The following is a 12651-nucleotide window of genomic DNA, read 5'->3' on the forward strand; positions in this document are numbered from 1 at the left end:
TATGAACCTGTAAGAAGACAACACTGAAGAATAGTGGGTATAATAAAAGCAGTTTTTAATAAATGTTTAAAAAATGTCAACATTTTTTTCACCACAACACTCATAAAACCCCCAAAATACAGCCATTATTTTTACAGCCATAATTACAAACAAAATTTACAAATACACAAAAAGAATCTATAAAGTTAGGGGGAAATTATTGTTCTAGTTAGCTCAGACAAGACATTAATGCAAAGAAATGTAAAAACTCTTATTATACATGTTTTTTAAGATAAAAATAGCAACAATCCTGATGGCTCCATGTCTTTTGAGTTAGATTTTTTTTTACATCTTAAGTCTTATAGGTTTTTTGTGTGTTTTGTGTGGAAAATGTCTACGCTGGTCTCATGGCACTGCCTGAGGTCATAGTCACAGTATCCAATAGAGAACCTGCCCTGTGGGACACGATGACAACCAGAACTTAACCCGAGTAAAGTAGAAATGAAGGGATGAATATTCTCTTTATGAAGCTGCAGTCTTACCGTGGGCTTCTTGAAGTAATCTAACCCTCTTCCGATTTTTATAATCCAGCCGTTGTCAAACCTACAAAAGAAGTCTTTGTAAGTACAAACATGTACACATGATAAATTGTTATATTAACACTGCAAATGATAAAATACCTGATCTCTCTGTCATGGATGGTGGAGGAGTACTGCAGGTCCAGAGTCACTCCCCGAGCACTGAGACTGTCTCTCAGCTCAGACAGAGCGCTGCTCTGCTGGCTGCTGTCAGCCTGCAGGACACGAGCGTCAGTGAAACAACAGCAGAAACTCAGCAGAGGAGACAGCTGTGGCTTCGTGACCCAACATGACCTCATTGTTTGTGCAACCTACTTCATCCTGCGACGTGAGGAGATGGATCTGTTTCACCTTGCAGCAGGACTTTAGCAGCATCTCACAGAAACGTAGGAAGTTGTACAGCTGTTGGAAAGAAGACATAAGGGCTCTGTGAGACATCATGTAAAAGTTAACTTGTTAAATACATTTTTTTGTTAAAGCTTAAAAACTAGAATGACCTAATATTAACTTTAACTCAAGTCAAACGTGAAATGAGTCTTAAAAACACTTTTTTTTTTTTTTTACGGCTCATGTTAGAGGGCACGGCGGCTTAGTTGTTAGAGCTGTCGCCTCACAATAAGAAGGTTGCTAGATTGATTCCAGGCTGGGGATCTTTCTGGGTGGACTTTGCATGTTCTCTTCGTGTATCTCTACATGGGATTTCTCCGGGCACTACGGTTAAAAACTACAAACCAAAAACACCCATGGTGGTAACTCTAAATTGTCCTTAGGTGTGCGTGAGAAAGTGAATGGTTGTTTGTCTCTATGTGTCCCTATGATGGACTGGAGACCTGTCCAGGGTGTCCCCTGCTTCTCATACAGTGACTGCTAAACATGGGCACCACTGACCCCCATGTCCTTGAAAGGAAAAAGTGGGTAAAGATGATGGATGGATGGATGGATGGATGGATGGATGGATGGATGGATGGATGGATGGATGGATTGGATTGGATCATGTTAGAGATCCATCTCAGAACAAACCCCTCAATTTTTACTTTATGTCCAACTTTTTTTACAGTGTAAAATTCAGTGAAAACCATTGAATTAAATCAACTATTTTACATTTTTCTAATGAACTAATGACAGTTATATCAATTTTAAAGAAAGCTAATAAATTCATGGGCAATTTGGAAAATAATGACAAACATAAAAAGTACCTGAAAAGTAAAAGAGATGCACAACTTTTAGGTTTTACAACATCTAAGTGTAAACGAACAACGATTTGCAGCCCATCATCCCTTGAAGAAATGCGGACGACTCCAAAAGTTCATCAATAATCAACATTTATCAAAGTGATCTAAACTAATCAAGTATCTGTCAGAAGTTATCTGTTGAAGTGTTGGCGAGATAATAAAACATAATATGGCAAGCATAACTTTTTAGAAGAAAAAAATTAAGCAATATTTTGACTGAATAGAAAAGATGTTATACCACATTCCTGACACAAAGATTTGAGCAGTTTCATAAAAAAATCTAACTTAAAGCTTTTAAGTTTGATTTATGATTTAGCAGTGCATTTTCTTATAGATACTGTACCTGAGCAGAACAAAAACAGATCATTGTAGATGTTTCAGGTTTTTGATTTATAATACTCAAATAAAAAAAGTTCAATAACATACTTTCTGAAATAAAGATTATATATCTCTTGTCAATGTGAACAAAGCTTAAGAGAAGGAAATCTGATATACATGTATTTTGAAAAATTAGGAAGAAAAATAAAGCAAACAGAGCTCTTACTTGGTGTGTGTGCCGTATGTACGGGTCCTCCACCCAGACCTCTGAGAGAGTGTTGCTGATGTAAGGCTTGAACAGAGCTTCATAACTGTAACCTGTGGCATCATCGGATATTTTTATCTGCTCGTGGTATTTCCCATCTGTCCGAACAGGAAAACAGAATGAAACTACAAATAACCAGAGAACTCAGTCTCTGATTGAAAACTCTAGAGCCAGGGGTCAGAGGTTAAGGGTAGGTTTGAATGTCAGCACCAGATGTTAATATTAGGAGTTATGGGACAGGGCTAGTGATTTAGCAGACGTTAGCCAACACTCAAACTACAGAAGGTATTATAATTAATAATACTCCTGCCATTAAATCATCAGTGCTGGAGTGGCTACCAAGTTGGGTACAAACAAAAAGTATGAGAGCATAGTGACTGAACGAATTAATCTCAAGTTATCTATAGCTTGTTTTGCCTCAAAAAAATAAAAATCCAGTCCGATATATTTTGTGATTGCTTTAGTAAATGTTAGTTTGTTTGGGCATGTGTACATACAACCCTTGAGATATTGGAACAATGCTTTGAATTGTGAAATGTGCAAAAAACAAACAGAACTGTAGAGGGTTCTGCCATTTTCAGTTTGTAATTTAATTTAATTTCATTTGTGTAACTCACTATTCATTTGTCTAATCAAGTCAGCAGTAATAAAGTGATGCATCACACCTTATTGTCAGCTTTGCATTCACTGAAACAAGACACAATATTTTTTGTAAAACACACCACTAGTCCTAATAAAATGTCTATGAAGAACCTTCATGCAAATTCTTTGGACACTTGCTCACCAAAACAAACGCATGAATAAAAAATATTGTGCGTGAAATAAAGTACTGTAAACAAAAGGACCATGGGCTACAGGTTGACTCTCAGCTTGTCACTTTGAATATGTTTGTATTGAAGCTGTCCCAGGTGAATTAAAGTACCTTCTTTCATTTGGTTCACATGAGCTTTGATTTGCTCGGCTCTGTCCATGTAGCCCTTGATCTTCTCCCTGTAGTGTCCTCTCTTTGAGTCGTCTTTGAAAGCTGTTTATAAGGCAGTGGCATGTTAAATATCGCACTAAGTGTCTTTCAAGCTGTATCATTAAAGATATTATACCTTTCAAGACATCTATGAGCAGCTGGATGCCCTCCTGATAGCAGACCAGAGACTCCTGGAACCGCCCGCTCTGGTCCAACTCCACAGCTCGCTTCAGCACAGACACAGCGGACGCCTCCATCCCCGAAACATGGTTTTCTGACATTTTCTACCTCTATTATTTGTATTTCTAATAAATTTAATGATACTAATGTGCTTTTATGTTTCACCGGTGACAAAGAAGGCACGAAAAAAAGTTGACTATAAAGTACTTCCGCCTTAATGACTGTTGTTTGAGCGTGCCACCAAAATAAAGCCCAGAGAAACATAAAAAGTGTCGATTTATGCTATGTGTACACTTTCAGTAAAAATAAAAAACTAATAATGTACATATTTATTTTTTATTTTATATTTAACTTTTATTTATCACTAAAGCATTTTAAAGCTTAAATGTAGTCAAAATAAATGTAGTCAGTACTTAGGAGCATTTCCACGTCGGAGCAATTTGGATGTTACTCCTTTTCACATTTCCGGTCAGACAGGAGAGAGCAGAGGACAAATGTGATTGCTCTGTTCGGCTGTTGTTTTTCTTTCTACGAAATGCTTTCGTAGAGTTTTTGTGGTGTGAAAATCCACTATTCGTAAAGTTTAGTTAAGCTCGGCCTACGTTTTTATTTATCCGTTTTAGTTGTCAGTTTGTAACCTTGACGTAGTTTTTCTGTTGCCAAGTTGTGGCCCAGAACATGTCTGGTGTTGGTCGCAGTTTCAGTCTTTTGTCTGTAAAGGTAAGTGCATTACCTTTATGCCAGCGTCCCCTGCATATAGTGAGTGTAAAAAAAAGGAAAGCTTTTTAAAAACTCTGAAGGACTATACCTTAAACGATTTTTTTTTAATGGCTACTTGAAAGCAAAATATAAAGAAATGAGGAATGCAAAACATTTACATAGTACAAATTTGACAAACACAAAATGGCAACGTTAATAGCTAGGTGTTCTTGTGCTGTAATGATCAGAGTAAATGTATGGGGTTTTGTTAAGTGAAAATGTGCCATATATTACTTTGACTAGTCTTATTTATTGGTAGGCAATCATCATCGTCTATATATATATATATATATATATATATATATATATATATATATATATATATACAAATAAACTTTGACGTAGCTATATATTTCTCTATCTTTCAGGACAGAACTTTGCCATTTTTGAGAATATTTTTGTTCAAGTCCATGGTTAAGCCACATCACTCTGACTTGTGGATCATTCAGGCACAAAAAAAGCTCCTAAACCCAAAGATTGAACGGGTGTTTAAGTAGACGCACAACAGACCATTTGACGAAGAACCATTTTTAAACTTGATCTGTACGCACTTTGTTTTCAGCGTCACAAAGACACAATTTGTTCTATTTTTTTTAACACCAACATTAAAGTTTTCAGTGGAGTTGTGGTGCAAAGGTTACAGAAAACCTGTGATTGGGATGTTGCAGGTTCAAATCCCTGGACCAACAACACAATATTGGATGGGAAAGGTGAAGCACCTTCCCCACCTTAAACAAGGCTCTTACTCCTCCAGCTACATCCTGTGCTGCCTCATGGCAGCTCTGCTCCACACAGAGGGCTGTGGCACATCACTGGTTGTTTCTGCGAGGGCAGCGAGTTCACTCGCTGTGGCAACCCCTGGAGGAGGGAGCAGCCAAAAGAAGAAGTTGTTTTCAAAGAAGAATTGGCTAAAAACTGCGCACAAAGTAGATGAGCAACTGAAAATTGAACTTTTGCACAATCCTGTGTGCACTTGAGCATTCTAAGTAGAAGCAAAGCAGTTTTGAAATATTCAGAAACATTATTTCTAAGAACAAATAGAAAATGCTCATCATGCCTGTTAGCTGTAACAGGTAGCAGATGTGACTTACTAAGGTACATCTGCTGTAAAAAAAAAAAAAAAGGGCAAAACAAAATTTAACTGGAGCCACTTTTATTCAGTTGTTGCACAAAGGCTAATGTAAACAGTTAAAAAATGTGCAAACGTTCTTTACATTTCCTGCTAAGTGTGGTAAAAGTGACGACTTGACTAAATAATTTCTGCTTGTTGGTCTGTTTACATATTTTAGAAATAGTGACATTTTAAAGGGGAAAACCAACCTCTCATGTGTCGTCAGGTTTAAAAGCTGTCAATCTGCAATACCCAAATTAGGAAATGCAGATTAAATCAAATTGCAAAGAAACTAGTAATCATGATGTAATACCATCCTTCGCATTTGTTCCAGGCCCTTAAAGGAGCCACAGTCTTGTCGCCTTGTGGGTGGTTGGTGTCGGCACGCAGCAAATTTTTCAAAGCAAGAATCCCAAAAGAGGTAAGAATTCATGTTCCCACTACGTCAATGTGTTTCATGTTATTAAAAGAAATTGAAATTATGAGGGGCAACATGTTGGTTCAGTTGGTAGATCTGTTGCCTCTCGGCGAGAAGGTTGCCGGATCAAATCCCAGCCGGGGCTTTGTGTGTGAGAGAGTGTTTGTTTGTCTCTGTGTCCCTGTGATGGACTGGAGAGCTGTCATGGGTGTCCCCCTCCTCTTGCAGTGACTGCTGGATATGGGCACCAGTGACCCCCGTGACCCGAAAAATTAGAATCGGATAAAGATGGATGGATGTGAAATTATAAACTTAATTTGAAACACAAGTTCATTATTAAATGGCTTTTTTTTTTTTTTAACAAATACAGAGCTCGCCCCAGGACCCCTTATGCTAATGATCATGGCAATGATAAAGTGTTATTTTTTTTATTGACAGATTTTTGCTGAGAGATCAAAAGAGCATGATAAATATGGTGGCGATCCAGAGCAACCTCACAAACTACACTTAGTGACCAGAGTCAGAAGTGTGATGAGAAGGCCATACTGGGAGAAGGAGATGATAAAACACCTTGGCCTGGAAAAGGTAAAGACACTTGCGTCTAAAGCCAACATTGAATAGCTCTAACTTTATTTCTTGCAGTGCAATTTATCAGAAGCTATATGAAATATTGTGTTAATTTGGACATTGGTGTTTTAGGGCCGATATAGGCGTGTCCAGACAAATTGTCAGTATAAGGTTATAAATTCTAATCATTTGTCAAAATGTCAGAAATACTATTTAAGATTCTGATAAGCCTGCAATGTACATAAACATGTCCCTGAGGCTTTCATAAGAAAAATCTGTTGATGGTTATATGAACTTAAGGGTAAGATTGTAAGATTTCCACTGACTTAATTCTATATTTATTGCTTTAAGGCCAAAAAAGCTGTGATTCACAAAAATATACCTGCGGTCAATAGCCAGCTGAAGTTTGTCAAGCACCTTGTGAGGTAAGACTGGTGTACTATAACTGAAGCACATTTGAATATCTGTAAACCATCAATGCTTGCATGGCAATGATAGATTTTATTATCCAAGGAACTGACATTAAATGGCTTATATTGCTGAATGGAATTTAAAGCCATCTGTCTGACCGCGCTCCAGACTACCTGTAAACTTTGTTTGCAACCATTTTATTTCCCTTACTAAAACAGGATACAGCCTCTGAAAACTCCATATGGTCTCCCTGAAGAACAGGACATGGCTGACACTTACATTAACAGCAGAGGAGAGCTGATTGTGCATCGCCTGCTTCAGCCTGCCGACGACAAAGCTATCAAGTCTTAGTTCATCTGTCAAGTTAGTTAGTTAGTTAAAAATCCAGTTGTTAATAAAATATAATTGAAAACCAAGAATCCTGTCTTGATTCTGCTACATTAAATAAAGTATGTTAAAGTTTCTGTCGTTCGCACCATATGGTACATGCGGTGAAACGAAAGTGTACACAGGGTCCCGTTTACATCCAACAAAATATAAATTGTAAAAGAAAAACAGTAATAAGATATGAACTAAGAAATACACTAACACTAAGCACTAGTACACAATCTGCCGAACAGCAGCAGCACAAGCATGACTCTGAACAGATGAGTACGAATAAACAGCAACATGAAATAAATCAGCGGCATGAGATCAGCAGCATGGATAATCAGCAGCACATATCAAGTGGAATTGATTTTTTTCAGTGAGAATTCCGATTAGGGATTCATGAGTCACAGCTTCAGGGTAGAAGCTGTTCCTCAGTCTAGTGGTTCTACACTCAATGCTCTTCAAACTCCTTCCTGAGGAGAGCAGTGTAAAGTGTGTGTGCTGGGTGAGTGGGGTCCTTCATGATGCAGGTGGCCCTCGATCTTCCTGCATCTAGAGGTGTAGAATAGATGTCTGTGGTGGTGGGGAGGCTGACTCCAACAGACTTCTGTGCAGCCTCCATGCCACACGTCGATGCTGGAGCACAGGATGCGCTCCACTGCACTCCTGTAGGTGAGGACTGAGCTTCCCAGACCAGCTCGTTTCTCCATGTTCTGAGCTTGTTATAGAAAGTCATCAAAATGGTTTAAAGATTTACAAACTGAATAACCCCCAAAGCAGAAATGCCAGCATGACCATATAGGTTTTCTTAAATGGGCTTCATGTTTAACAATGTCTGCGTTATGTAGCCTGATCCAAGCTGATGTAGAGTTTTGCTCAGAATCAAAACTCGATACTAATAATGTATTCTGTTCTTGTACAGATTAGAAATACAAAAATGACACAAGCAGAATTAAAACTTTCAATGTATTTTAATATTTGTTAATGAAAACTTGCTACATGGTCATGACAAGTTAAATGTTCATATATTAGAATCAAAGTACATTTGATCTTGGCACATATGCGTCGCTGACTGTTCTAACATAAGAGCAACACAGTTTAAAAGGTAACGTACTCAAGTGAACCTGCCTCGGATTTCAAATCAATCTGGAAGTTCATGAAAAACAACACATAGTCTCAGCTGGTGCACGTTTAAGTCACTTCAAATGAATTCTCAAGATACATGCTAAAAAGATGCATCCATAAATAAGCAAGTCCGCTAAATGCTTTGACAATATTAATTTGATTAAAAAAAACAAATGTGTTGACTAAGTCATTCAAAAAAAAAAAAAAAAGAAGTTGCTTTTGTAGAATTATTTGGGAGGTAGCCCAGAGAGAGAAAACCAACCACTTGTCTTCAGTCATCTTCAGAATCTGAGTCGGTGTCGTCGGCTCTCCCTCTGATGGTTTTCTTTTCCACTTTTGTGAATTTTGAAGATTTTTTTGTCGTTGTAGGAGGCTCCATCAGGTTACCACTAGAACGAAAAAGTGTTAAAATTTGCTGTTTAATACACCACATTACATTATTATTGTTTTGCGTATATCTTTGATCCTTATATACCGTTTCTTTTTGTACTTTATATTTTTGCTATTGTTGGATGTAACTGGGACTTTACACAATTCCGTTCCGCCTCATGTACCATGTGATGCGAATGACATATATATATATATATATATATATATATATATATAAAAAATATTGTTTGACAATAAAGTCACGTTGAACCTAAATGGATTGTTTGGCAGCACAACTCTCTTACAGGTGAACAAGTGTTTCTCACCTGTAGTTAATAACTTCTGCACATCCGAGTCTCCATTCAAGCACCTCTGTCGCAAACTCATCCGTGTTGCCCAGATCGGTGAATCCTACTATGTAGTCCTTTGTCTTTCCATCTATAAGCAAAGCCAGTGTTGGGATAACTTTGATGCGAAGCCTTTCTGACAGAAATGGGGCCTTTTCTGCATCCAGTTTAATGAATTTGGTCTCAATGTGCTTTTTAGCCAGGATGGCCAGGTGTTTGTCCAGTATTTTACACCTACATGAGGAAAACAGAAAGACCAAGTCAACCACTTCGTGTTAAACTATTAGCAGCACTGTGAGCGAACCCATGTTTTCACACGAGGAAAAACAAACCCAGTACTGCTTTTAGTTAGTGTTCTGTGAACAGTAATATTTTTTCATCCCTTAGAGGATAAATTTACCTGAAGGTTGAATTTCTGTAGAAGTGGCAGACAACATTCTTGGTCTCTTTCACTTCACCAAAAAAGTCTTTCTCACTGGGGATTTCTCTATACTCCCCATGGCCCTTGGATAGCCACTCCTTTAAATAAAAAAAAAACACACAAAAAAAACATCTGTATAACACAAATAATAGAAATACAGTTAACAGGTATGTAAAAACGTACCTGTTTCTGTTTCTGAGCTTTTTTAAGCGCCTCTAACCGCCTCTCCTTGAGTCTCTCCAACTCATCTTCATCAATTTCATTCAGTCTGCTCAACTGAGCATCCACCTGCTCTTCTGCCACCCTAACGGTTTGCTCCAACACCTTGGTGATCATTTCAACTGCCTGATTAGCCATGGCAGCCTGTGTGAGACGCTCTGAATCTGAAGAGGTAAAACAAATCAGATCATGTAAGGTGAGACGGGATGTAATGGGGTGGATCTAATGATCAGCTTTTGATTTAGCTTGTAGAGGCACTAATTCAGCTTCAGGGTCATTTTGAAGGCTAGCGCGTAACCGAGTCAGATTCATCAAAACTGTAAAAATCATAAGCAAAACGTTCTTGTTCTGCGTTTTAATTTGACAATGATCTCTACGAAAACTTTAACAGTGGTGATTTTAATTCACAGTTTATCAGTTATTAGTTATTTCATGTAAAATTATAAAAAAAAAAAAAGACATTCTCACCTAACACTTTGTTCTAGTCTACAAAGCATCTAAAGAGTAAAATAAAAGGTTTTGCCAAAATTAATATGTCTTGTTTGAGCAGTTTTATCAAAACCTTTGAATCTCGAAACAGCAGCAGACAAAAGACAAGGCACGCCTGGTTTTATACAGTGCAATAAGTGTAAATCTACCTTACAGCATTTTAATAACTTCACGAGTACTTCTTGGCAACAGTTATAATCATAAGAAGGCAAATTAAAATAGAATTACGAACTGCTGCTGGTATTTTACCAATCTAGAGTACAATACGTTACGTTCATGCTATGCTAGCTGGCTAACGCTAGCCGTAGGTATCCCATTGATAAAAAGGTTTAAACGAGAGGCAATATTATTGGATTTAACATGTTAAATTAAAGTGCAAATAGTTGTAACATCAACAAAACACATATTGTTACCTTGAAAAAACGACAGCAGTTACACAATTATACTTCGTGCGCGAAAACACCCACTCTGCTATGTGGCGGATATGACGTCACACGGTCGTTTGATGTCGCACAAACTACATCCGGATACGAAACAGTTGTTCTGGTTGTTCACCTGCTGGTGAGGATTCTGTCATCCAGGACATGACAAATTCAAAAAAGGTTCAATACAAAAACAACTGGACTTTATTTGTTGGTTGTTCACCTGGTTTTGTAAAGCCAATTTGCTAATTTATTTTGGCAGAAACTGTCTGACAATAATCACAATAACATCGAATTTTTTTTTGTCTTATTGTGTTGTTCGGCCTCTTTGGAGACCGAACGCAAACAACTCTGACTACCTGATAAATCTTCTATTATTCATGTCAAAATATCACATTCATTGTAGAAAATACTCTGGAAAGAAACTATGCTTCACTGCTCTTCATAAAAAGGGCAAACAATATATTCAGACGATTAATTAATTTAAAGCCATTGAAAAAAAGGACTGCGCTGAATCTGTTCTAAGAACCTTGACTCACCCTCCAGCATTTCCTTCTCTTCCTTTATTTAGTGCAGCTGTTTCTTTTCCTGTTTATTAAGTGCTACCTACAGAACTATTATATACTGTTATGCATTAATATGTTGTATTATATACTGCTGATTTTGTAACACGGGATATGGAAGAAGCTGGTAAAGATAATGGATGGATGGAGGATAAACATCATGATAAACTGTTCACTAACTGTTATAATTAAATACTGTATAAAAAAATCAACATCTGGACATTTTACAAAATAAAAGACCACTTTTGTACACGGGGCATGGCATCTGAGTCTACGCATGCACATTAGTATCTGTAAATCCTAATTATTATATCCATATACTACAGTATATGTAAATGGCTCTAATCTGCAGAATCTCAAATTAAATTTCAGGCTTTTAAACTGGAAGAGGGGCTTATAAATGTTTTTTTAGAAGTTTTTTTTAAACAAATGAAAATTCAAAAATTGGCTGAGATTATACAAGAAATGGATGGATAAACCTAATATCACCTCCAGACCTTTTACAAACATAACTATTGAAGATATTCATAAACAGCTTTAATTTATCACTATCTTAGTTTAGATATACTACTTGACATACTATTTGAATTTTGTAATAAACAACATTTTATTTGTAGGTGCAAATCTTTCACCTAGGTCAAGATTTTAATCACTGGTGTAATTATTGGTATTTTTAAGTCTTCACTTTAGAAAGATTTTAGTGAATATTTTTAACTTATTCAGAAGAAGGGGACAACATCCCAGTTAACTTAAAACTAGTAAATCTGCCACAATACGTCTGATTTATTTATTTTTGAGATTACTTTTTAGTGCAGCACCTCTCTAGAGCTAAACTTCAGTCTTTAAAACATTGAAGACAAAATTAAAAATTCAGATATTTTGTTAAAAGTTTATTACCAAGATTAAGAAAACTTACAAACAATTTCACAGCTTCAGGTCTTCAGGCACGGGCCAATTTGAAGAATTAAACTTTGGCCCTTTACTTTTGGCCATTTCTTTGAGGAAAAACACGAGTGAAGAGAAGAAATATCTTACAAAGCGAGTGAAATGTTGCACATTCCAAATTACATTCAGACTGATCAGGTTTGCATATTTGATTACTGCTTTGAACAAAATTTTCAACCACTGACATCTTCCATAAAAGATCAGAAGTCAACAAGCTGTGTCTTCTTATGACCAGTTACATAAAAGTTAAACTCAGAATAGATACATAATGTAGTTATAAACCATGCAAATCTCTGCAGAGTGTGAGTCATACAAGATGGGTCAACATGTCACAAAACAGATCACTTGTTCCTATGCAAGTCCAGCATTATTTCAGAATAAAGAACCCAGTGAAAACTTAATGCCACACTGAAGTTACTCCCAATATAAATGCTCAATGTATGTTACATTATCATGAGTAGACATCTTTCTTCTTAGTGAGAGAAAAAATGCATAGGCTCATTGATTGCCACGACATATGTCGATGTCCAAATTAGAGTGCTACATAGAATCAACAGCTAATCCCGTTGTGATGTACTTTGGCTAGCTTCTGATTTCCATGTT

At 36.9% G+C, this 12651-nt stretch overlaps 3 protein-coding genes across 3 annotated transcripts; 1 reads left to right on the forward strand and 2 right to left on the reverse strand.

Moving 5' to 3' along the window:
- Positions 1-304: 304 nt before the first annotated feature.
- mitd1 (MIT, microtubule interacting and transport, domain containing 1) lies at positions 305-3737 on the reverse strand. The gene is made up of 7 exons (XM_037686551.1): positions 3470-3737; positions 3295-3396; positions 2334-2470; positions 873-959; positions 660-772; positions 522-582; positions 305-434 (listed from the first exon to the last, which is right to left on the reverse strand). The coding sequence occupies exons 1-7, from the start codon at positions 3612-3614 to the stop codon at positions 339-341; spliced, it is 741 nt and encodes a 246-aa protein (XP_037542479.1). The 5' UTR covers positions 3615-3737; the 3' UTR covers positions 305-338.
- Positions 3738-3976: 239 nt separating this feature from the next.
- mrpl30 (mitochondrial ribosomal protein L30) lies at positions 3977-7189 on the forward strand. Its single transcript, XM_037686553.1, has 5 exons — positions 3977-4233; positions 5718-5804; positions 6240-6386; positions 6720-6793; positions 6998-7189. Exons 1-5 carry the CDS (start codon positions 4192-4194, stop codon positions 7128-7130), a joined length of 483 nt encoding a protein of 160 aa, XP_037542481.1. The 5' UTR covers positions 3977-4191; the 3' UTR covers positions 7131-7189.
- A 1012-nt stretch (positions 7190-8201) lies between these two features.
- txndc9 (thioredoxin domain containing 9) lies at positions 8202-10612 on the reverse strand. The gene is made up of 5 exons (XM_037686554.1): positions 10532-10612; positions 9594-9793; positions 9390-9508; positions 8969-9223; positions 8202-8662 (listed from the first exon to the last, which is right to left on the reverse strand). The coding sequence occupies exons 2-5, from the start codon at positions 9765-9767 to the stop codon at positions 8545-8547; spliced, it is 666 nt and encodes a 221-aa protein (XP_037542482.1). The 5' UTR covers positions 9768-9793; positions 10532-10612; the 3' UTR covers positions 8202-8544.
- Between the last annotated feature and the right edge of the window lie 2039 nt (positions 10613-12651).

The sequence above is a fragment of the Nematolebias whitei genome, chromosome 13 (assembly GCF_014905685.2).
Source record: "Nematolebias whitei isolate Nwh7 chromosome 13, NemWhi1, whole genome shotgun sequence".
In the NCBI taxonomy this organism is placed as follows: domain Eukaryota; kingdom Metazoa; phylum Chordata; class Actinopteri; order Cyprinodontiformes; family Rivulidae; genus Nematolebias; species Nematolebias whitei.